The sequence below is a fragment of the Salvelinus sp. IW2-2015 genome, linkage group LG35 (assembly GCF_002910315.2).
Source record: "Salvelinus sp. IW2-2015 linkage group LG35, ASM291031v2, whole genome shotgun sequence".
NCBI lineage: Eukaryota > Metazoa > Chordata > Actinopteri > Salmoniformes > Salmonidae > Salvelinus > Salvelinus sp. IW2-2015.
This window is the reverse complement of record NC_036874.1, coordinates 16339305-16365973: the sequence shown is the minus strand read 5'-3', so window position 1 is coordinate 16365973 and position 26669 is coordinate 16339305. Positions and strand designations below refer to the sequence as shown.

At 45.7% G+C, this 26669-nt stretch overlaps 1 protein-coding gene across 1 annotated transcript in view; it reads left to right on the top strand.

Moving 5' to 3' along the window:
* The first annotated feature begins 335 nt into the window (after nt 1-335).
* The window catches only part of LOC111959042 (glycoprotein endo-alpha-1,2-mannosidase-like protein), a 36975-nt gene continuing 10641 nt past the window's right edge, over nt 336-26669 (top strand). The window contains exons 1-2 of the mRNA XM_070437359.1: nt 336-1902; nt 10312-10421. Of these exons, the coding sequence (XP_070293460.1) occupies nt 1407-1902; nt 10312-10421 (606 nt within the window). The 5' untranslated portion in view covers nt 336-1406. The remainder of the gene's footprint in view (nt 1903-10311; nt 10422-26669) is intronic.

The window sequence follows — 26669 nt, the reverse complement described above, 5'->3', positions numbered from 1 at the left end:
CGTCAAATAATTTTTTAAATATATTTTTGTTATACTTCAAGGGGTCTTAAAATTCAAAATCAAATAGCAAAATTGTCCTTGGTATGACCTTAAAACAATTCAAATTAGCTTAGTAGACCCCCGGCTTAGACAGGGCTTAGACTGTTAAGAGTTAAGGCAATACCACTTTCACCGATGACCACCTCACTGGAAAGGAAGAAGGCATTAAGTATAAGTTATGAGTTAAAGACTGGAGTCTATATGGCTTCATTGTTCATTTGACAGCATGTTCATCCTGTAGGTTCATCCTGTAGGCTACACTGCAACTTTGCAACTCTGGCCTTATTGTGTATGTAACTTACAGTCTATTATCATCATCAATAAGGCTCCAATATCCTACTTTGTATAGGTACATGCATAGCCTATAGTTGCCATCCATCAGTCCCCTTGCGCCAAACATAATGTAAAACAAATCTCAGTATAACACCAGGCCGGCCAAAGCTCCGCCTCCATGTAGCAAAACATGGACGGTAAAAAGCAGCCATCGCTGATGGCGTATTGCTACCATGGACAGCGACCACGGAGTGTGCACGTCCAGGATCTTGTTGCATTGAATTTAGAACGTTTTCGTTGCTGTCACTACGTGGGTTTACTTCCGAGCCTAATGTAAAGCATTAGGTAGGCGATACATCGAGCCAGCAGCGAAATAGCGTAGCAGCGAAAAGCGAAATAGTGTAACAGAGTGACAACAATTCAGCCATCAGGAGCCAACGTCTGACTGTAGCCTATAGACGATAGAAAGATATCAGAGAGATTTGATCACTTGACATGGAGGCTATTCTTAACTCGAAATGTGCACATTTTCTCCAGAAGCGCATATAATCAGATGGTGGTATAGCCTTCACCATTGCAATTGGGGAAAACTAATCAAAATGTGCCATGAATCCTTATTTCACATTCTCCACTACAACAAGGTAAAGTGGGCTCCTTAAGACAACGTATTCTGTTAACTGGTTGAATTGAGCAAGTTAACTCCGCTTGAGAACCTGATAAAGAGACAAATAATTTCACATCACTCAGATCTAAATGCAATGCCAGATTCCACTGCGTCATGCAACGCGACCACTAGGCTTCGTCCGCAATCATGTAGGCTAATAGTTATTAGGCTATTAATCATAAAGTTATACATTTTCTGCGTTCCCGACAGCGACTACATTTATGAATAGTCTATATGAAGGCCTGCATTGTATACTTTTCCAGAGTGTAGTAGGTGAACTTGTAAGATAGGCTAACTGTTATAGTATACTGCCTATAGGCTATACGACGTTTGGAGAAAAGCAAGTCTTATCCACATCGCTGACTTCAGCCGACCACGAACCCCCGGTTCACTCCAGCAGGAATCACATCTGAGAGACAATCTATCCGCAATGGCCAGGCTGCGTAAGAAAGCGTGCATAGCTCTGTTTTTATTTACACTCTTCGTTTTTGGAACCATGATGGGTTTGAGAACTCTGAAGCCCAGCGATGGGTTCTCAGACCTGGCCCCGGGGTTGGGCCTCCTGCCGATGATTGGAGGAAGGATGGACCGGCGCTCGGTGTCTCAAGACGTCGTCTCCTCCCCGGGGCAGGTGCGCGCCAAAGTCGTTTTATCAAATTCGGGACCTGAAGGAACCATATTTTACGACGTCCACATATTCTACAGCGTGTGGTACGGGAACCCGTTGATGGATGGGAAATACATGCACTGGGACCATGTCCTCGTGCCACATTGGGACCCCAAAATCGCCGCAAGTTACCCGAAAGGGAGGCATATGCCGCCGGAGGACATAGGCTCCAGTTTCTACCCTGATCTCGGTCCGTACAGCTCGAGAGATCCGGATGTATTGGAGTCACACATGGAGCAGATTGGAGCGGCTGCTGCAGGTAGAGTGCAAAGGTGCAGTGGTTATTCTATACTGAAACATACAAACACGTTTTAACATTCGTATTAGTTGTGTTGCTGCACTGCCTGTCCAGTTAACTTTAAAGTTTTAACAATTTGTTCTACTTTGAGCACAGCTACAATAGGATATATATGGGCCAAAGATTTGAATGACTAACTTTGATGCATATAGGCTATATATTCTGCCAGATGTATACTGTTATGGCTCATTTGAATCCATTGCTTGTGTTGCATATTGCTCGTGCTGTCTGTCTCCCTTATTCCAACAGACAACCATTCTACTATATCCTTAGACAGAATAAGTGATGCCTTATGTCTGAGTGATGAAATATGCCTTCTTACATGCAGTGACTCTTTAGACCCCTTTTTTTAATCGTAATGGTGCTTATCTTTCAGGACACGCATGAAGTGACAGCTCATAAATGCATATGTTGCAGCCAGAGAAATGATTGTCCACACCCTGATAGAGGGGAATATCAAAAACGGTTTCTGTCAAGCAGCCAGCACAGCAGGCCACTGGCACAGACATATAGTATGCATGCAGCTAATTGATCAAGCCATGTCCGTCACAAGCTGTGTGGAATATTTGATTACAATATCTAAAAAGCCATGGATTAAAAAGTTATGGCCACACAATTCATTTTATTCACTTCTCTTGCGCTCTGCCAGTTTATTTCAGCACTCCTGTAGTGGACAGCTCCGCACGCTCACCTAAGCCCACCAGCAGCCTTGTAAGGGGTGCGTAACCGGTGGCAGGGAAGTCAGACGCAGGAGAGCAGAACTTGGTAATAGCTGGAGCAGTTTAATAGCAAAACCAACGGCATAAAAATAACAAGATATTGGGTACAAAAACCCGTCGCGCACCAATAAACATGTGCACAAGCACTTACAATAAACAATCCCACACAAAGACATGGGGGGAACAGAGGGTTAAATACACAACAAGTGATTCAGGGAATTGAAACCAGGTGTGAGGAAAAACAAGACAAAACACATGAAAAATGAAAAGTGGATCGATGATGGCTAGAAGACCGGCGACGCCGACCGCCGAGCGCTGCCCGAACAAGGAGAGGACCCGACTTCGGCGGAAGTCGTGACAGTACCCCCCCCCCCCCTTGACCACGCCGGCCTCGGGACGACCCGGAGGGCGAGGCGCAGGGCGATCCGGACGGAGACAGTGAAACTCCCGCAGCATTGAAGGGTCCAACACGTCCTCCACCGGAACCAGCATCTCTCCTCCGGACCGTACCCCTCCCACTCCACGAGGTACTGAAGGCCCTCGCCCGACGCCTCGAATCCAGGATAGAGCGAACGGAGTATGCCGGGGCCCCTCGATATCCAGAGGGGGCGGAGGAACCTCCGCACCTCAGACTCCTGGAGCGGGCAACCACCACCGGCCTGAGGAGAGACACATGGAACGAGGGGTTAATACAGTAATCAGGGGGAAGCTGTAACCTATAACAAACCTTGTTCACTCTCCTCAGGACTTTAAATGGCCCCACAAACCGCGGACCCGCTTCCGGCAGGGCAGGCGGAAGAGCAGGTTCCGGGTCGAGAGCCAGACCCGGCCTCACTGTGGTGACGGTCTGCGCTGGCTTTCTGGTGCAGCACGGCCCGCTGGAGGTGAACATGGCGGGGTCCCATGTCTCCTCCGCGCGCCTGAACCAGTCGTCCACCGCAGAGCCTCGGTCTGATTCTGATGAAAAGGCGCCAGAACCGGCTGGTATCCTAGTACGCACTGGAAGGGGGAGAGGTTAGTGGAGGAGTGGCGGAGCGAGTTCTGAGCCATCTCGGCCCAGGCACGAACGCTGCCCACTCCTGTATTAACTGCACCTGTTTAAACTCGTTACCTGTATAAAAGACACCTGTCCACACACTCAATCAAACAGACTCCAACCTCTCCACAATGGCCAAGACCAGAGAGCTGTGTAAGGACATCAGGGATAAATTGTAGACCTGTACAAGGCTGGGATGGGCTACAGGACAATAGCCAAGCAGCTTGGTGAGAAGGCAACAACTGTTGACAATTATTAGAAAATGGAAGAAGTTCAAGATGATGGTCAATCACCCTCGGTCTGGGGCTCCATGAAGATCTCACCTCGTGGGGCATCAATGATCATGAGGAATGTGAGGGATCAGCCCAGAACTACACGGTAGGACCTGGTCAATGACCTGAAGAGAGCTGGACCACAGTCTCAAAGAAAACCATTAGTAACACACTACGCCGTCATGGATTAAAATCCTGCAGCGCACGCAAGGTCCCCCTGCTCAAGCCAGCGCATGTCCAGGCCCGTCTGAAGTTTGCCAATGACCATCTGGATGATCCAGAGGAGGAATGGGAGAAGGTCATGTGGTCTGATGAGACAAAAATAGAGCTTTTTGCTCTAAACTCCACTCGCCGTGTTTGGAGGAATAGAAGGATGAGTACAACCCCAAGAACACCATCCCAACCGTGAGACATGGAGGTGGAAACATCATTCTTTTGGGGATGCTTTTCTGCAAAGGGACAGGACGACTGCACCGTATTGAAGGGAGGATGGATGGGGCCATGTATCGCGAGATCTTGACCAACAACCTCCTTCCCTCAGTAAGAGCATTGAAGATGGGTCGTGGCTGGGTCTTCCAGCATGACAACGACCCGAAACACACAGCCAGGGCAACTAAGGAGGGGCTCCGTAAGAAGCATCTCAAGGTCCTGGAGTGGCCTAGCCAGTCTCCAGACCTGAACCCAATAGAAAATCTTTGGAGGGAGCCGAAAGTCCGTATTGCCCAGCGACAGCCCCGAAACCTGAAGGATCTGGAGAAGGTCTGTATGGAGGAGTGGGCCAAAATCCCTGCTGCAGGTGTGCAACCTGAGGTCAAGAACTACAGGAAACGTATGATCTCTGTAATTGCAAACTAAGGTTTCTGTACCAAATATTCAGTTCTGCTTTTCTGATGTATCAAATACTTATGTCATGCAATAAAATGCAAATTAATTAATTAAAAATCATACAATGTGATTTTCTGGATTTTTGTTTTAGATTCCTTCTCTCACAGTTGAAGTGTACCTATGATAAAAATTACAGACCTCTACATGCTTTGTAAGTAGGAAAACCTGCAAAATTGTCAGTGTATCAAATACTTGTTCTCCCCACTGTATATCCTCAGGCACCCCGTAGTGCCGGAAGACGTGCGTAAACAACCCGTACGGCATGACGAGGTACTCATAATGCCCTGAGGTCGTAATGAACGCCGTCTTCCACTCGTCTCCCTCCCGGATACGCACCAGGTTGTAAGCACTCCTGAGATTTAGTTTGGTGAAGAAGCGCGGACCGTGCATTGACTCAATTGCCGTGGCGATAAGTGTTAGCGGGAAACTGTGCCTCACCGTGATCTGATTTAGGCCTCGGTTGTCAATACACGGGCACAGACCTCCCTCCTTCTTCTTCACAAAAAAGAAACTCGAGGAGGCGGGTGAAGTGGAGGACCGAATGTACCCCTGACGCAGGGATTCGGAGACATATGTTTCCATAGCCGCCGTCGATGGGGATTTATCGCACAATCGCCCCGTCGATGGGGTGGTAATTGAGTCGCCTTCTTTTTGGAGAAGGCGAGAGCCAAATCGGCATATTCAGGGGGAATGCGCACGGTGGAGACCTGGTCTGGACTTTCCACCGTAGTAGCACCAACGGAAACCCCTAAATACCTCCCCGAGCACTCTCGCGACCACCTCATGAGAGCCCTCCGTTGCCAAGAAACAGTGGGGTCACGGCAAGCTAACCAGGGTAGGCCTAGCACCACGGGAAACGCAGGAGAGTCAATGAAGAAGAGACTAATTCTCTCCTTGTGACCACCCTGCGTCACCATACCCAGAGGAGCGGTCGCTTCCCTAATCAACCCTGATCCTAATGGTCGACTGTCTAAGGCGTGAACGGGGAAGGGCACAGCCACGGGAACAATGGAGATCCCTAAACTTAGGGCGAACGATCTGTCTATAAAATTCCCAGCCGCGCCTGAATCGACAAGCGCCTTATGCTGGGAATGCGGGGAAAACTCAGGGAAAGAAACATACAAAACCATGTGTGCAACAGAGGGCTCTGGGTGAGAAGGGTGCCGGCTCACCTGGGATGACGCCAGAGTGCCCTGCCTGCTGCCTCGACCCCCAGAGGAACCAACCCGGCACCGACCGGCAGTGTGACCTCTGCGGCCACAGATGGTGCACGAGCCGGAACCTCCTCCAGTCTCCCTACGCACAGCACCTCCCAGCTCCATGGGTACCGGAGCGGCGGTGCTGGGGGATGGAACCGACAGAACCCGATCTGGACATCCGTGGATGGCCAGCAGGTTATCCAGCCGAATGGACAGGTCCACCAGCTGGTCGAAAGTGGGGGTGGTGTCCCTACAGGCCAAGTCCCGACGGACATCCTCGCGCAAACTGCAGCGATAGTGGTCGATAAGGGCCCTATCATTCCATCCCGCGCCGGCGGCCAGGGTCCGAAAATCCATGGCGAACTCCTGGGCGCTCCTCGTCCCCTGCCTCAGATGGAAGAGACGTTCACAAATCCTCGAAATGGTCCAGCGCCGCATCTCCTTCTCCCCACACGGCGTTAGCCCACTCCAAGGCTTTCCCAGAGAGGCGCGAGACGAGGGCGGACACCTTCTCACGATCTGAAGGAGCCGGGTGGACAGTTGCCAGGTAAAGGTTGAGCTGTAACAGGAAACCCTGGCAGTGTGCAGCCGCCCCGTCATACTCCCTTGGGAAGGAGCGAGACGAATCCCACTGGAACTGGGTGAAGGGGGGGGCGAGTAGTGGAGACCCTGGTTGTGCTGGTGGAGGCGCTGGAGGAACTCCCTGTCTCTCCCAGCGGTCCATAGTTTGGACAACGTGGTCCATGGCGGCGCCGAGATGGTGGAGCATCGCCGAGATGGTGGAGCATTGCCGCATGCTCCCGGATGCGCTCCTCCACCCCTATTCCAGGGGCACCTGCTCCTGCTGACTCCATATAGGTGGTGTGGGATTCTGTAAGGGGTGCGTAACCGATGGCAGGGAAGTCAGACGCAGGAGAGCAGAACTTGGTAATAGCCGGAGCAGTTTAATAGCAAAACCAACAGCATAAAAATAACAAGATATTAGGTACAAAACTCCGTCGCGCACCAATAAACACGTGCACAAGCACTTACAATAAACAATCCCACACAAAGACATGGGGGGAACAGAGGGTTAAAGTGATTGAGTGAATTGAAACCAGGTGTGAGGAAAAACAAGACAAAACACATGGAAAATGAAAAGTGGATCGATGATGGCTAGAAGACCGGCGACGCCGACCGCCGAGCGCCGCCCGAACAAGGAGAGGACCCGACTTCGGCGGAAGTCGTGACAAGCCTTTTCTCACAGTAGTTTTAGAACGGTGTTAATCTTGACATCCACTTCCAAGCCATCTTGAATGTGAACAATTGAACACTTGAATAATATGTGTTTACTGCTTATCTGTATTTCACTGAGATCGAACATACAAACAGATGAACGTCAGGCCGCGCGAATACTTACTCTAAAACTTACACTTACTCTAAAAAGTTATTGAAAATCCATCAGTCAGTAGAAGGAGCCCTTAAGTCTTATCAGTAAGTGGCCATGACTGTCCACTGCAAAGGTCAGCACTGAAAACATTACCGGAAGTGGCATGTACATTGTCTGAAATAAGTAGCCTATGTTTTCAACGAAAAATGTAAGCTACTTGTATTGACCAAAATGGGAGTGATGATGCCTTGGAGTTGAGTGTGAAAACGACTGATGTGGCAGCCAATCGAGCCATGCTAATGTTGTCTGCCTTCGGCTGAACTGGTTATTGTACACCATCCGGAAAATAATCGTCCCTTCCCATTTCTTTCCCTTCCCTTCCCCTTAAACCGAACACTGTGACAGATGGAACACAGAAAGGCCAACTGAATGTGCTTAGTTAAAAGGAGTCAATTTAATTAAAGCCACTGGCACAAAGACCATCAAAAATTTCAAATAATATCCTGCTTGCAGCCTTGACTGATTCCACTCCGCGAGGAGCCCATAATAAAATGAATAGTGCGGACATAACTTCTTAATACATGTGACCATGGCTTTTTAGAAATTGCAATAAAATTTTCCACACAGCTTGTGACCAAAGTGGACATGCCTGCCTTGCTGGCTGACAGAAACAGTTTTTGATATTCCCCTCTATGAGTGTGTGGGAAACAATTCCTCTGGCTGCAACATAGACATTTATGAGCTGTCACTTCATGTGTGTACTGAAAGATACTCACACTTACGATTAAACCAGAGTGCAAAAAGATTAACTGCATGTAGGAAGGCATATTTCATCACTCAGATATGAGGCATCACTTATGCTGGATAAAGATACAGTTGAATGGTTGCCTGTTGGAATAAAGGAGACAGAGAGCACGAGCAATGTGCAACGCAAGCAATGTATGCCAAATGAGCCATAACAGTATACAGTTGAAGTCGGAAGTTTACATACACTTAGGTTGGAGTCATTAAAACTCGTTTTTCAACCACTCCACACATTTCTTGTTATCAAATTATAGTTTTGGCAAGTCGGTTAGGACATTACTTTGTGCATGACACAAGTAATTTTTCCAACAATTGTTTACAGATTATTTCACTCATAATTCACTGTATCACAATTCCAGTGGGTCAGAATTTACATACACTAAGTTGACTGTGCCTTTAAACAGCTTGGAAAATTCCTGAAAATGATGTCATGGCTTTAGAAGCTTCTAATAGGCTAATTGACATAATTTGAGTCAATTGGAGGCGTACCTGTGGATGTATTTCAAGGCCTACCTTCAAACTCAGTGCCTCTTTGCTTGACATTATGGGAAAATCAAAAGAAATCAGCCAAAATCAGCCAAGACCTCCACAAGTCTGTTTCATCCTTGGGAGCTATTTTTGAACGCCTGAAGGTACCATGTTCATCTGTACAAACAATAGTACGCAAGTATAAACACCATGGGACCACGCAGCCTTCATACCGCTCAGGAAGGAGACGCGTTCTGTCTCCTAGAGATGAACACACTTTGGTGTGAAAAGTGCAAATCAATCCCAGAACAACAGCAAAGGACCTTGTGAAGATGCTGGAGGAAACAGGTACAAAAGTATCTATATCCACAGTAAAACGAGTCCTATATCAACATAACCTGAAAGGTCGCTCAGCAAGGAAGAAGCCACTGCTCAAAAACCGCAATAAAAAAGCCCGACTACGATTTGCAACTGCACATGGGGACAAAGATCGTACTTTTTGGAGAAATGTCCTCTGGTCTGATGAAACAAAAATGGGACCTTTTGGGTATAATGACCATCGTCATGTTTGGAGGAAAAAGGGGAAGGCTTGCAAGCCGAAGAACACCATCACAACCGTGAAGCACAGGGGTGGCAGCATCATGTTGTGGGGGTGCTTTGCTGCAGGAGGGACTGGTGCACTTCACAAAATAGATGGCATCATGAGGATGGAAAATTATGTGGATATATTGAAGCAACATCTCAAGACATCAGTCAGGGAAGTTAAAGCTTGGTCGCAAATAGGTCTTCCAAATGGACAATGACCCCAAGCATACTTACAAAGTTGTGGAAAAATGGCTTAAGGACAACAAAGTCAAGGTATTGGAGTGGCCATCACAAAGCCCTGACCTCAGTCCTATAGAAAATTTGTGGGCAGAACTGAAAAAGCGTGTGCGAGCAAGGAAGCCTACAAACCTGACTCAGTTACACCAGCTCTTTCAGGAGGAATGGGCCAAAATTCACCCAACTTATTGTGGGAAGCTTATGGAAGACTACCCGAAACGTTTGACCCAAGTTAAACAATTTGAAGGCAATGCTACCAAATACTAATTGAGTGTATGTAAACTTCTGACTTCAACTGTACGTCTGGCAGAATATGTAGACTATATGCATCAAAGTTAGTCATTGAAGTCAGTGGAACTCTTGAGGGATGTTGGCCCATAGAGATCCTATTGTAGGCCTACAACTGGCAGCGATCACATCAATAAGTCCTTCAAGCCAATCCAGAACCCTTAGGGGATGTAGGCAGCTATCACATATATCAATGTCAACATCACACTGACCAATACGACTTAAAATGGTGTAACAGGGACATCATGAGGTTCAGGATTGGGTATCAGAGATGTGTGGTCATTGAAATAGAATGACTAGAATGGACAATCCCATTGAGGTCAATGTTCTGTGATAGGTGGACCAGCAGCCATATTGGGTGTATTGTAAAATTGCCATGCTATGAGGGGCTTTTCCCTTTCTAGTCATTTTATTTCCCCATTCTAGTTAATTATATTTCTGTGTGGGGTATAGCCAACCTGAAAGGTCCTGTGTGGAGACTTAGAGAGACTTGTCCTGTGTGGTCTAGGGGTGCTGGTGCTGTCCTGGTATCCTCCGGGCCTGGCCGATGACAACGGGGAGCCCACAGAGGACTTGGTGCCGGCCGTCCTGGACGCTGCTCACAGACACAACCTCAAGGTAAGGAAGAGACAGACAGACAGGACAGACAGACAGGACAGACAGACAGACAGACAGACAGACAGACAGACAGACAGACAGACAGGACAGACAGACAGACGCTTTGCTTTGGAATCAGTTTTTGGGATTCATGAGCTCTGGATAAGAATGTGGTAAGGAATGGTAAGGAATCTTCCAAAGAACAAAGTTACACAAACAACTGGTAAACATATCCTAATACTGTACAATAGTATTATAATACACAATAGTGTACCATTACTTCAAAAAAGTTGAGAGCCAAGTGTGACATGACTTTGAGTAGGCAGCGGGGAGGGACGATGAGGACATCTCTAACTAAGAGCAGAGGGGACATAATAAAGCTGCCGGCGGGAACTGTTGTTTATGGGACTGGATGAGCAGGGAAACACATCAGGGAACTACATGACCTATTGCCAATTAGGTTGGAAGATGCTATCCCAGAGATAACGACTGCATCAACGTCGACTCGTCGAGTCCCCTCTGCCTACTGTCACGGACGGCATTGAAGCTCATGAAACTTTTAGAGGGCCCCTTCTTCGTAATTCAATACGTGTAACATCAGATGGTAGATGCACATCAGATGCAGCAGAGACGTAGTAGCTATTCAAGATGTTGAAAGGAAAAAAGATACTCCAAGTGAGCTGTACTGGCTTGATCCGGCAGCATCTTGGATGACATAACCGATATATAAAAACAGCCACACAGCCATTTGAGTGGTGTGTATCCATTCACCCTGAGCGGTTGGAAGTGTGTGAGAATGTGTCTAAGACCCTTTAAGGCAGTTTAAGTGGTGTACATTACGCATGCTGAATTTTGGTATATAGCACTTTGGGTGGTATAATCCAGGGGTGGACTTTTCAAACACCTGAAACAGCATTTTCCTGCAATCTAGAGCAATAATTATTATGCCTAATTCTATGTAAAAACAATGGATATTTTTCTCCATGGGTTATCTAAGCATACCTCTTTATGTGTGTGGCCCCTCCGCAAAATACAGCTGAGAGATATTTTTTTATAAATAATAATGATAAAGCGTGGGCTTAAAAATTAAGTTGAGTATTTCATTTAACATCTGAAAAATAAAAAACAGGACAAATCTGAGGGGGCACTATGGGCAGAAAACTTCTGGGTATCTGTGTGTAAGTAGACAGCTGTGCGGCAGGATGACTTGCATTTGTGTGTGTTTGTTTGAAAGATCCACTGCAGCTGTTTTTATCTCAATAAAATCACCGTACTGTGACAGTTTTCAATTAAAATGGTCAAAAAGAAACAAAAATAGCTTCTTAGCAAAGAGCAATTTCTCAAGCAAGAATATTGCTAGGACTGTGGTAGGGAGGGGAAAACCATAAACTACCTGTTATTGGCAGAGGTTTGGAATTGGTTCTTATTGGTTTATTAACTAATTTACCGCCTGGTGATTTATTTTTATTTTTAAATTGAACCTTTATTTAACTAGGCAAGTCAGTTAAGAACAAATTCTTATTTACAATGACAGCCTACCCCGGCCAAACCCTAACGACACTGGGCCAATTGTGCGCCGCCCTATGGAACTCCCAATCACGGCTGGTTGTGATACAGCCTGGAATCGAACCAGGGTCCGTAGTGACACCTCTAGCACTGAGATGCAGTGCCTTAGACCGCTGCACCACTCGGGAGCCTGGTGATGTCACCAGGCAGGCCAAAACTCCATCCTAACGCAACAGGCTGAAATTTCAAACGTTCTTTTCAAATAGGTCTTACACTAAAATGGCATTATCATGATTTTCACAATTTCACAATATTGACATTTTTGACTGCATTGGGCCTTTAAAGACTGCTCAGGGGCATTGCGAGCCTCGTGCCTGTGTGAATGAATGCGGACTGAGTGCAGTGTGACAAGAGAGACAGGCTAGAGCCCCTTTCTCCAGTCGCGTTGCATCGATAATACACACGCTGTGTTTGCTCAACACACGGTCGCATTTAAAGAAAATTGAGAGCGGATTTGTTGTTGTGTTTGCATGAGAATCTCTGCTACATAGAAAATCATGCAAATAATGCAGGCCGATATTCAAAAGAGCACAAGTACAGAAAATAAATGTCTGTCGTACATGTAATGTTGTGAACGTTATTCCGCAATCCAGTCCGTGTATTTGTACAGAAAGATTCCAGTTCCATGTTTTACACGCAACCGATAGTTGTGCTAGGAAGCCTTGTGAATAACCATGTAATGCCAGCCTACTCTAAGTAAAGTTCAACTAAACTATATATCAAACTCCCCGACCTCAGTTCTTATAAGCATAAGTAATCAAACTAAAAGTACAGAGGTTATAGTTCATTCTGAAGGATTCAGAATTTGCTATATTTTTTTTATACAAAAATATTGCAGCTTTACTTATACAAGAGAGCAGTAAAGAAATAAAGGCAAAAAAGATACCTTTAACAAACAACAACAAAGTTGTCCCCGCCACTTTTTTGTAAACAGCTAAGGGATGGGGCCTATATACACTGTATATGGACACCCCTTCAAATTTGTGGATTTGGCCATTTCAGCCACACCATTTGCTGACAGATGGATAACATCGAGCACACAGCCATGCAATCTCCATAGACAAACATTGGCAGTAGAATGGCCCGTACTGAAGAGCTCAGTGACTAGGGTGCCACCTTTCCAATAAGTCAGTTCGTCAAATGTCTGCCCTCCTAGAGCTGCCCAATTCAACTGTAAGTGCTGTTATTGTGAAGTGATAGGCCACACAAGCTCACAGAATGGGACCGCATAGTGCTGAAGCGCGTAGCGTGTAAAAATCATCTGTCCTCGGTTGCAACACTCACTATCGAGTTCCAAACTGACTCAGGAAGCAACATCAGCACAATAACTGTTTGTCTGGAGCTTCATGTAATGGATGCCAGGAGAACGCTACCTGCCAAACGCTACCTAATCGCCCAACATCAGTGCCCGACCTCACTAATGCTCTTGTGGCTGAATGGCAGCAAGACCCCGCAGCAATGTTCCATCATCTAGTTGAAAGCCTTCCCAGAAGATTGGAAGCTGTTATAGCAGCAAAAGGGGGACCAACTCCATATTAATGCCCATGATTTTGGAATGAGATGTTCGACGAGCATACTTTTGGTCAAATACTTATTTTAAAAGTCCAAAAATGGATGTACCAATCCGAGATTGACCCTTWAATAACCTTGTTATAGAACATTTAGAGTGGTACTCTGCAGCAGTATCCTGTTCAAGTGCCCACTTTCTCCTGACCACATTCTCCCTCTCCCACTGCACATAAGGACATCTATTGTTGGAGTGCCTTTAGTGCAAAATCTTCACRAACTGCTGATCGTAGAAAAATAAGTCTTGGGTCTCTAATAATTTTGAGCTACGACGCAAAAAAAAAAAAATTATGTAAAAGAGGCCCTCTTGCATTACAATCTTCCTGGAATTTGCTGCAAAGACAAGGCAGATTAAAAGGTATAATTGTGCCTCCTCTTTCACACCAATATGYAAGACRGGGTATTAGCGGTAGAATGCATTATCGCTCTGGGTTGAACCCTAACATAAGATCCATGGGCATAACTTGTCCCATTGTTATCGATGCATGACTTATGCAAAAACATGTAAACATATGGATTTCAAGTCAGGATTCGGCCCATTATACTCAGTGGCAGCATCGCACCATGCATTTCACTTCATCATGGGGCTCTTTGACTTGCATATACACTCTAATGTACTCCTTCTGAGGGATCCTTAGGGGCAAAAGTGAGCAATAATTTKAGGTCCCAATGTGTGTAGCCTCTTCAAAGGAAATGTGAATGTTGTAAATGAAAGATAAATGATGTTATATTTCATGGACACAAACAATGTTGTCAAAGAAAGAGACTAGAAGAGAAAGTCTTTAGGGGGCACCAGCGTGAAGTGTTTGTCACTGTTGCAGGTGAACGTCTGACATGGTACCTGCTCAGTCAGTCCATCGCTCTGTTTATCAGTCTTGTCATCCCTCTCCTGTCAGATCTGTCGTGACGGAACTTCTCTTTACAGTCTGACCTGAGGTGATCACAATGAGCGGAGGCTACAGAGCCTTCATAACTTGCTGCTTGACAGAGCAATCTAAGGGAGCTCTGTGTGTGACGTGGTCTGAATAACAGCAGACAGTCCCGAGACAGACATGCTGAATCTTCACAGTCTGAAAAAGCCTTAGAAACACAGGCCAGAACAGGTCTAGACTAGTCTACCAGGGATGTGGGGTCATCAGCGATTGGATCGTCTCAAACCAATCAGAGTATCAAACMCACGTGTGTTCTGGCTCTGGCCCAACCCATCAGTTTCTGGACCAATCAGACGGCCCGAGTGTTCACATTCGGTGAAGGGTTGAGGAGGTACTCAGATCCAGACTCATTGCGGAAAAGAAACTAACCTCTGTGGCGGGTGTGGCGTAGCATTTGGCCGGAGCGAGGAGTCTGGGTAGCAAGGCGATACTACTATGGCACTGACTTAGACTCCTAAATCTTGGACCTTACACTAGATGACTCTGCAGAAAACAGACTGTTTTGTTTATATAAGAATAGCATTGGAAAAAGCCCCTAAATCAAGTCTGGGCACCCACACAGCTTTTGTATTATGTATGTACGGTTGGAGTTTAAGAGCAGATCCTCTTGCGTTTGAAGGCTCCAGAGATCCACTGAGTTGAACAATTGTGGTCACACTGCTTGCTTGGAGAGTAGCTCAGGCTGAAACTCCCATTTGGCCCTTGAGGGGCTGTGTGTGTGCTCGGGGGGGGAGGATCGGGATATGCGGGGGTGATGGTCCCATGACTCAGTTTTCCTCCCTGAACAATCCGGGTCCCAAGGGGCAGGAAAGTAGGACATGTTGAGCAGCAGCAGTGCAGAGATGCCCATGTGTGGGCAGGCCATGCTGTCAGGCACACTTCCCCATCTCCAGATGCCCAGCACAGCATGCAGCTTCCATCTTCCATCTCACAAGACTTTGCTTGCATCCCAAATGGCACCCTATTCCATTCATAGTRCACCAATTATGATGGGCCCTGGTCAAAAGTAGTGCACTATATAGGGACTAGGGTGCCATTTGGGGTGCATGGTTAGTGTGCCTGCTAAACTTTGATGTTGATGAGAAGTTGACAACCATAGTGTGTAGAACCCTACTGAAATCAAACTAATATAACCGAAAATGTTCTTGGAGGTACGAAGCGGCAACATCTCATGATACGTTCAATACTGTATGGCGTTGACTGTTTTGAAATGCTGTCTGGGTAGTTTAACAGATGGTTGAAATCCCCTCCTAAGGGCCCGTTACAGTGCATTACGTTGTATTCTACTCGATTCAGCCAATTCTATGCTCTGGTGATGGTGATAGGGCTGGGTCTGTCTGTGAGAAATGCTCTTGGTTTGCTTGGGTCTCTCATTTCCGTCTAAATTGCTGCTGTGTAATGACCTTATGTGTCTCGGGTGGGAAATGAGCGGGCTATTCCAGAGGCGGMAGTCATCTGCGGTGAGCGGGAGTTGAGATGGTGACAGCTCTTTTTCTTAGGGAGAAATAATTAGACAGTCAGAGAAACGGCAGGCTTTAAAAACTATAATGACTTTTTTTCGTCCGAGTCACTCAGCTTTCAATCTAAGTTATTAGCACAGAAAGAGTTGTAACTTTCCCTCTAAWGATACCTKGCCTCGAGACATTAATCAGATTACGGAGAGTTGTTCCTACACTTATCGCCTTCGACACTGATTTCAGACGAGTGGCCTACACAACCATASTGAGCTACCCTGACACGGGGGCTCGAAATTAAAATATATTTTCATCCGACACTGAAGCACTTAGCTGCCACCATTAGCGACAACAACGATTTTCTCCCCATGACCACATTTAACTATACAGGACAACAGTTTAAAACCGCCTTGCCTCCCATCCCTRGCCAGCACCACTYCAATCCATTAGCRCACTTCTGTCCCAATGTCATGGTGACACTTTGAGCCCTTGGTGTCACCAAGTTACATCACCACGGCAACTGGTTAGGAAGCCCCAGTAGCCACTCACTTTCATTTCAATACTGCCATACCCCCTACTCCAACCTATCCCAATCTAATGCACTATACTTGGCTACAGTCCCTCTCCATAATAAGACAAAGACAATTCCCAGTCATGAAAAATGCACAACATGCATAGCCTAACAACATGTAAAATGTTTAGAAGTTTATGCTCCATAGTGAATGGTATCCTAACCGCATCATTACAAGTCTTTTTTATAGCATAAAAGACAATTCCCAGTCATGGAAAAATGCTAAACCTACAACATGTTCAGCACTTTAATCTCCACAGCCCATGGTAAACACTAGCCTACCCCATAATGACAACAAAGTATTTTAGAGGGGAGTTCTACCGTGTCTTGGCAGACAGAACCAGGGAGTGRCRAGGCAGAGCTCAGACAGGAATTKAATCAAGCGTCAGGTGGGAATGRTGGATCTACAACAAAAGCAGCAGACTTATGTTAGCAAACTGGCGAGGTGTTGCTGCTTCCATTCTGCTTATGGCTCTATCCATCCAGYTTCYTTCATGCTGGGYCCCTGSGGAACCMGTTGYGRGAGAARAAAAGTGGTCCACTTCGATCATATATAATTCAAAGTAGTGAAATTCTCCACGCTTACTCTTAAAAATTCAAGTTAAGCATTTTTGTATTTGTTTCGTAGCTGATCCATCGTGTGTTCAGCCACTCTGTCCTCAATTGAGGAATAGTCAGCTGGAATAGAACTATGATCACTGGGCTTAGTGGATGACAAATGAATTTGGGATAGATGTGTCAGGCTATTTGTCATGGCTGTCACGTTCCTGACCTTGTTTCCTTTTGTATAGCTTTGTTTTTGTGGTCAGGACGTGAGTTGGGTGGCATTCTCTGTGTTTGTTCCTTGTTAAGTGTCAGGGTTAATTGACCTTGTTTGGCTCTCAATCAGAGGCGGTGTTTGTTTTCCTCTGATTGAGAGCACTGCATAGGGAGGTTGTTTCACATTGTTTGTTGTGGTGGTTGTCTCCTGTGTCCGTAATGTTACCACACGGGACTGTATCGTTTGTTGTAGTCGTGTACCTGTTCGTGCGTTCTTTGTTATGTGTAAGTTCACATGTTTTAGGTCAGTCTACGTTCGTTGTTGTTTTGTAATTATCAGTGTTCTTCGTGTGTTTAGTTTCATCTTGTAAATAAAATTCATTATGTCATCATACCTCGCTGCAAATTGGTCTTCCGCCTCCTCTTCCTCTCCTCGTCCGAGGAGGAGGAAGAACACGACAATCGTTACAGAACCACCCACCAATTAACAGGATCAAGCAGCGGGGAAAAGGGCAGCAACAGCAACCGCAGAGATCCAGGATTCATGGACATGGGAGGATCCTGGACGGCAAGGACCCTGGGCTCAGCCAGGGAATATCGCCGTCCCAAGGCGGAGCTGGAGGCAGCGAAGGCAGAGAGGCGCTGGTATGAGGAGGCAGCGCGGCGACGCGGTTGGGAGCCCGAGAGGGGGGGGGGGGGGGGGGCACACGAGGAGTGTGGCAAAGCCGGGTAGGATACCTGAGCCAACTCCCCGTGCTTACCGTGGAGTGAAGGGCGTGGTACTGGTCAGACACCGTGTTATGCGGTAAAGCGCACGGTGTCCCCAGTACGGTGCTTAGCCGCTGCGGGCTATTCCACCTCGCGAACTGGTAGGGCTAAGTTGGGCATCGAGCCGATGTCATGAAGCCGGCCCAATGCATCTGGCCTCCAGTGCGTCTCCTCGGGCCGGCATACATGGCACCGACCTTACGAATGGTGTCCCCGGTTCGCGCATAGCCCAGTGCGGGCTATTCCACTCGTCGCACGGGCAGGGCTACGGGCACCATTCAACCTGGTAAGGTTGGGCAGGCTCGGTGCTCAAGAGCACGTGTCCTCCTTCACGGTCCGGTATACCCGGTGCCACCTCCATGTACCAGTCCTCGGTGGCAGCCCCCGTACCAGGCTGTCTCTCCGGGTTTCTCTCCAGTTGCTCCCACCTGTCCAGCGCTGTCAGAGCTTTCCTCCTCTCCAGCGCAGCCAGTGCCTATACCACGCACCAGCGTCTCTCCGTCTCCTCCTACAGGTGTGCCCGTCTGCCAAGAGCCGTCCAGCCAGGACCAGCCAGAGCCGTCCAGCCAGGACCTGCCAGAGCCGTCCAGCCAGGACCAGCCAGAGCCGTCCAGCCAGAGCAGCCAGAGCCGTCCAGCCAGGACCAGCCAGAGCCGTCCACCATGACCAGCCAGAGCCGTCCAGCCATGACCAGCCAGAGCCGTCCAGCCATGACCAGCCAGAGCGTCAGCCAGGACCTGCCAGAGCCGTCCAGGACCTGCAGAGCCGTCACCAGGACTGCCAGAGCCCTCAGCCCGGACCTGCCAGAGTCCTCAGCCCGGACTGCCAGAGTCCTCAGCCGGACTGCCAGAGTCCCTCAGCCCGGACCTGCCAGAGTCCCTCAGCCCGGTGCTGCCCCTTCCGTGCTGCCCCCTTATCCCGGTGCTGCCACTTCATTTAGGTGGGTTTAGTTGGAGGGTGGTCATTGGGAGGGGATACGGAAGCGGGGAGTGACTATGGTGGTGTGGGGACAGCGTCCAGAGCCGGAGCCGCCACCGTGGACAAGTGCCCACCCAAACCCTCCCCTTGAGTGAGGTTTTGCGGCCGGGTCCGCATCTTGGGGGGGGGGGGGGGTAATGTCACGTTCCTGACCTGTTTCCTTTTGTATAGCTTTGTTTTGTTGGTCAGGACGTGAGCTGGGTGGGCATTCTCTGTGTTTGTTCCTTGTTAAGTGTCAGGTTAATTGACCTTGTATGGCTCTCATCAGAGGCAGGGTTTTTCGTTTCCTCTGATTGAGAGACATGCATAGGGAGGTTGTTTCACATTGTTTGTTGTGGGTGGTTGTCTCCTGTGTCCGTATATGTTACCACACGGACTGTATCGTTTGTTGTAGTCGTGTACCTGTTCGTGCGTTCTTTGTTATATGTAAGTTCACATGTTTTAGGTCAGTCTACGTTCGTTTGTTGTTTTGTAATTATCAAGTGTTCTTCGTGTGTTTAGTTTCATCTTGTAAATAAAATTCATTATGTCATCATACCTCGCTGCAAATTGGTCTTCCGATCCCTCTCTCCTCTCCTCGTCCGAGGAGGAGGAAGAACTAGAGGTTCGTTACAATGGCACAACACCAGTGCTGAAACAGTCATTGTCTGAGACAATCCTATAACACAGTCTGTAAAGGTTGTACAACATATAAACACCACCACTGTGTGCTTTTATTGTCTCTTATGAGGACATTTCTGTGCACCCACTTCGTCCACTTCTGTTGGCCGAGAAATTTGACTGTTGCCAAAGCCGCAGCTACTCTTACTGGGGTCAACACAGAACATGAAACATGACATAATACAGAACATTAATAGACAATAACAGCTCAAGGACAGAACTACATACATTTAAAAATGTCACATAGCCTACATACAGTATCAATACATACACACAAAATATCTAGCGCCAATAGGGGAGAGACGTTGTGCTGTGGGGTGATGCTTTATCTGTTTTTTGAAACAAGGTTTGCTGTTCATTTTAGCAATATGAGATGAAGGGAGTGCCATGCAATAATGGCTCTATATAATACTGTACACTTTCATGAATTTGTTCAAAAAATCTGGTGGCATGTCTGGTGGGGTAAGTGTGTGTGTCAGAGCTGTGCGTGAGTTGACTATGCAAACAATTTGGAATTTTCAACAAATTAATGTTTCTTATAAAAACAAGAAGTGATGCAGTCAGTCTCTCCTCAACTCTTAGCCAAGAGAGACTGGCATGCATAGTATTTATATTTGCTCTCTGATTACAATAAAGAGCAAGATGTGCCGCTCTGTTCTGGACCAGCTGCAGCTTAACTAGGTCTTTCTTAGCAGCACTTGACCACATGGCTGGACAATAATCAAGATAAGACAAAGCTATGGCCTGCAGGACTTGCTTTGCGTTATGTGGTGTCAAAAAAGCAGAACATCTCTTTATCACAGACAGACCTCTCCCCATCTTTACAACCATTGAACCTATATGTTTTGACCACGACAGTTTGTAATCTTAGGTAACACCAAGTAATTTAGTCTCCTCAACGTGTCAAACAGCCACAGCATTCCTTACCAGATTCAGCTTAGGTCTAGAGCTTAGGGAATGATTTGTACTAAATACAATGCTCTTAGTTTTAGAGATGATCAGGACACATTTATTACTGGCAACCCATTCCAAAACCGACTGCAACTCCTTGTTAAGGGTTTCAGTGACTTCATTAGCTGTGGTTGCTGACATGTATATGGTTGAATCATCAGCATACATGGACACACAGGCTTTGTTTAATGTCAGTGGCATGTCATTGGTAAAAATATAAACAAGTAGGGGGCCAAGAGAACTGCCCTGCGGTACACCACACCTTACATTAGAGAAGCTAAAGAAGCTTCTATTTAAGAAAACCATCTGAGTTTCATTAGATAGATGGCTCTGAATTCACAATATGGCAGAGGTTGAAAAGCCATAAAACATAAGTTCTCTCAACAACAGGTTATGGTCAATAATATCAAAAGGCTTCACNGTGGTTGCTGACATGTATATGGTTGAATCATCAGCATACATGGACACACAGGCTTTGTTTAATGTCAGTGGCATGTCATTGGTAAAAATATAAACAAGTAGGGGGCCAAGAGAACTGCCCTGCGGTACACCACACCTTACATTAGAGAAGCTAAAGAAGCTTCTATTTAAGAAAACCATCTGAGTTTCATTAGATAGATGGCTCTGAATTCACAATATGGCAGAGGTTGAAAAGCCATAAAACATAAGTTCTCTCAACAACAGGTTATGGTCAATAATATCAAAAGGCTTCACTGAAATCTAACAGTACAGCTCCCACAATTTTCTTATTATCCATTTCGTTCAACCAATCATCAGTCATTTRCATCAGTGCAGTACATGTTGAGTGCCTATCTCTATAAGCATACTGAACGTCTGTTGTCAATTTGTCTACAAAGAAATGGAAATATTATTTGGTCCAACRCAATTTTTAGAACCAGTAAAGGCTGCTTTACCACTCTTGGGTAGTGGAATGACTTTCTCCTCCCTCCAAGCCTTGAGGACACCTTCCTCTAGACTCAGATTAAAGATATGACAGATAGGAGTGGCCATAGAGTCAKCTATCATCTTCAGTAGCCTTCAAATCTAAATTGTCAATGCCAAGACGTTTGTCATTATTCAGCGCTAAAAATGTTTCCACCTGTCACACACGAACTATACACAATTCAAAATGTCAATGCTTTTCTTTCATTATTAGTTTTTTAATGCATGAATATGATGGCTCACTGTTCGTTGTTGACATATCCTGCTTAAGTTTGGCCACTTTGCCAATTAATCATGAAAATAATTGGCAACGTCAAATGGTTTTGTGATGAATAAGCCATCTGCTTCAATGAAAGATGGAGTTGAATTTGTCTTTCTGCCAATAATTTAATTTAAAGTACGCCAAAGTTTTTTCCCCATCATTCTTTATATCATCGATCTTGCCTTCATAATACAGTTTCTTATTCTTTTTGTAAAGTTTAGTCCCATCATTTTTCAAATTGCAGTAAGTCAGCCAGTCAGATGTGTGCTGCCAGACTTATTAGCCACTCTTTTTGCCTCATTTCTTTCAACCATACAGTTTCTCATTTCCTCATCAATCCATTGCGACTTAACAGCTCTAACAGTCAGTTTCTTAACAGGTGCATGTTTATCAATAATTGGAAGAAGCAGTTTCATAAATTCATCAAGTGCAGCATCTGGATGCTCCTTATTAATCAGTTCAGACAAACAAATATTTTTACATCATCCACATAAGAGTTACAGCAAAAACTTTTGTATGATCTCTTATACACTATTTTAGGCCCAGCTTTTGGAACCTTGGTTCTCCTAGATATAGCCACTATATTGTGATCACTGCATCCAATGGGTACGGATACAGCTTTAGTGAAGAGTTCTACAGTATTAGTAAACATTTGATCAATACATGTGAATGATCTTGTTCCTGTAGTGCTTGTAAACACCCTGGTAAATTGATTAATAACCTGAACCAGATTACAGGCACTGGTTACAGCGAGAAGCTTCCTCTCGAGTGGACAGCTTGATGAAAACCAGTCAATATTCAAGTTCCAAAGAAAGTAGACCTCTCTGTTTACATCAAATACACTATCAAGCATTTCACACATATTATTTAGATACTGACTGTTAGCACTTGGTGGCTTATAGCAACAAATCAAAATAATAGGCTTTAGATATTGACTACTTCAATAACACTTGACATGAGATCTTCTCTAAGCATTACTGGAATATGGCTCTGAATATACAGTACCAGTCAAAAGTTTGGAAACACCTACTCATTCCAGGGTTTTATTTMTTTTTTACTATTTTATACATTGTAGAATAATAGTGAAGACATCAAAACTATGAAATAACACATATGGAATCATGTAGTATGTCACGCCCTGACCTTAGAGATCCTTTTTATGTCTCTATTTTGGTTGGTCAGGGCGTGAGTTGGGGTGGGCATTCTATGTTTTGTGTTCTATGTTTTCTATTTCTGTGTGTTTGGCCGGGTGTGGTTCTCAATCAGAGGCAGCTGTCTATCGTTGTCTCTGATTGAGACCATATTGGTAGCCTTTTCCACCTGTGTTTTGTGTAGTTGTTTCTGTCTTTGTACCAGACAGGACTGTTTCGTTTCATTCTCTGTGTTATTTTGTTTAGTGTTCTGTTTTAATAAACAACGACCACTTGCGCTTTGGTCCGATGATTCCTCTCTTCAGACGACGAACGTTACATAGTAACCAAAACAGTGTTAAAACAAATCCAAATATATTTATATTTGAGATTCTTCAAATAGCCACCGTTTGCCTTGGTGAGGCTTTGCATACTCTTGGCATTCTCTCAACCAGCTTCATGAGGTAGTCCCCTGGAATGCATTTCAATTAACGGGTGTGCCTTGTTAAAAGATAATTTATGGAATTTTCCTTCTTCATGCGTTTGAGCCAATCAGTTGTGTTGTGACAAGGTAGGTGGTATACAGAATAAAATAAATTTTATTAGCCACATGCGCCGAATACAACATTACCGTGAAATGCTTACTTACGAGCCCCTAACCAACAATGCAGTACAAATAAGAATATAGAAATAAAATTAACAAGTAATTAAAGAGCAGCAGTAAAATAACAATATATATATAGGGGTGTACCGGTACAGGGGTTCTGTGCGGGGCACCGGTTTAGTCGAGGTAATTGAGGTAATAAAGTGACTATGCATAGATGATAACAACAGAGAGTGGCAGTTGGGGGGGGGATGCAATGCAAATAGTCTGGGTAGCCATTTGATTTGATTTTCAGGAGTCTTATGGCTTGGGGTAGAAGCGTTTAGAAGCCCTTGGACCTAGACTTGGTGCTCTGGTACCGCTGCCGTGCGGTAGCAGAGAGAACAGTCTATGGACTAGTGTGGCTGGAGTCTTGACACTTTTTAGGGCTTCCTCTGACACCGCCTGGTATAGAGGTCCTGGATGGCAGGAAGCTTTGCCCCAGTGATGTACTGGGCCATACGCACTACCCTCTGTAGTGCTCTTGCGGTCGGAGGCTGAAGCAATTGCCATACCGGCAGTGGTGCAACAGTCAGGATGCTCTCAATGGTGAAGCTGAGGAACCTTTTGAGGACTGAGGACCCATGCCAAATTTTCAGTCTCCTAGTAGTTTTGTCGTGCCCTCTTCACGTGTCTTGGTGTGCTTGGACCATGTTAGTTTGTTGGTGATGTGACACAAGGAACTTGAAGCTCTCAACCTCTCCGCTACAGCCCCGTCGATGAGAATGGGGGCTGCTCGGTCCTCTTTTTTCCTGTAGTTCACAATCATCTCCTTTGTCTTGAAGATAGCCCTCTTTGGTAAAAACCAAGTCCATAATTATGGCAAGAACAGTCTCAAATAAGCAAAGATAACGACAGTCATCATTACTTTAAGACACGAAGGTCAGTCAATCTGAAAACTTCAAGAAATTTTGAATGTTTCTTCAATGCAGTCGCAAAAACCATCAAGCGCTATGATGAAACTGGCTCTCATGAGGACCGCCACAGGAAAGGAAGACCCAGAGTTTCCTCTGCGTGCAGGGATAAGTTCATTAGAGTTACCAGCCTCAGAAATCGGCAATTAATTGACCTTAGATTGCAGCCATACTAAATGTTTCACAGAGTTCCAAGTAAACAGCCAGATCACATAAACAACGCTGTTCAGGGAGGCTGGTGAATCAGCCTTCATGGTCGGATTGCGTGCAAAGAAACCACTACTAAAGAGACACCAATAATAAGAAGAGTATGCTTGGGCCAAGAAACACGAGCAATGGACATTAGACCGGTGGAAATCTGTCCTTTGGTCTGAGGAGTCCAAATTTGAGATTTTTTGTTCCAACCGCGTGTCTTTGTGAGAACAGAGTAGGTGAACGGATGACCTCTGCATGTGTGGTTCCCACCGTGAAGCATGGAGGAGGAGGTGCGATGGTGTGGGGGTGCTTTGCTGGTGAGTCACTGTCGTGAATATTTAGAATTCAAGGCACACTTAACCAGCATGGCTACCACAGCATTCTGCACCGATACGACATCCCATCTGGTTTGCACTTAGTGGAACTATCAGGCGGTGTAAGRGCTAATTGACCAAGAAGGATGGAAGGCTGCATCAGATGACCTGGCCTCCACAATCACCCGCAGAGTGAAGGAAAAGCAGCCAACAAGTGCTAAGCATATGTGGGAACTCATTCCAGACTGTTGGAAAAGCWTTCCAGGTGACTACCTCATGAAGCTGGTTGTGAGAATGCCAAGAGTGTGCAAAGCTGTCATCAAGGCAAAGGGTGGCTACTTTGAAGAATCAAAAATATATTTGATTTGTTTAACACTTTTTTGGTTACTTCATGATGTCACATGTTATTTCATAGTTTTGATGTCTTCACTATTATTCTACAATATAGAGAATAATAAAAATAAAGAAAAACCCTGTATCCAAACTTATGACTGGTACTATATATAGCAACACCTCCACCATAAGCATTCCTGTCTTTTCTATAGATGTTATAGCCTTGTACTGCGGCTACTGCTGTATCATATCAAAGCAATTTTCTAAGTGATTCTCAGAATTGGCTAATATATGAACGTTATCTGATGTTAGCACGTTATTGATTTCACGAACCATATTTCTGAGGCTACATATATTAATATGGGCTATTTTCAGCCCTTTCCTGGGTAGCTTCTCAGAGATAGACACAATATGGAAAAGAACAAAGAAAGAGAAAAACAACAACATACACTTAGCAGTCCATTAATCAGTTGGTGTGTGTAAGTGTGTTTGTGTGTAAGTGTGCTGTGGGGTTGAAGCTACAAATCCATAGGCTTGGCTCTCTCATCCCTTACAGGCTTTTTGGAGGTAGGGTGAACAATGAGCCTGTCATATTGGATGGAAGCATATCCCCACGCACTCTGGCAGCTTTCATGGCCGGGATAAGTTATTTTCTCTTCAGGTGCACAGTTTCAGGATAGTCCTCGTTACGGAAGATGTACATTCCTCTCAAGTTCATGGCTCTTTCCAGAACCGCTACCTTGTCCTTGAACCTCAGAAACTTGACGACTATCGGCCTGTGCCTGTCACCTGGGCTGGAGGTGGGTTTTCCAGTCCCGTTGGCGTGCTCCAACTCAATCTTCCTGTGGTCCATCTTCAGTTTCTCCGAGATCATTTCACTCACTTTGTCCTCAGACTCCGTCGAGGTCATGTGGAGATTCTGCAATTCCATCTTCAACAACGTTGTTCCGCCTCGACTGTCCTTCGAGATAATCTGATTTCTCCGTCATTGTTATCACGGATTCACATACAGAACTAATGTCCTCTCTCAAATGCTTACAGATTGATGTCATCTTGCCCTTTTTCATGTTTAAACAATCACTAGGCCAGACCTGGGAGAACTGAAAACTGCAGATTATGTTATTTAGTTGACTCACAGTATTTGGCCAACAATTTAAGCTATTTCCTTGTTGTTGGTATCAACTGTTATTATATATGGCAGGCGATAAAATAAATGGTGTCCATGGCTCCTCTGCGCGTCCATTAGGCGTTTGAATAAGTTCTCAATTTAGACCCAATGGGCAGCTGAACAGCCCAGCTTCTGACCTCAAATGGAATATATTGCTTAGAGT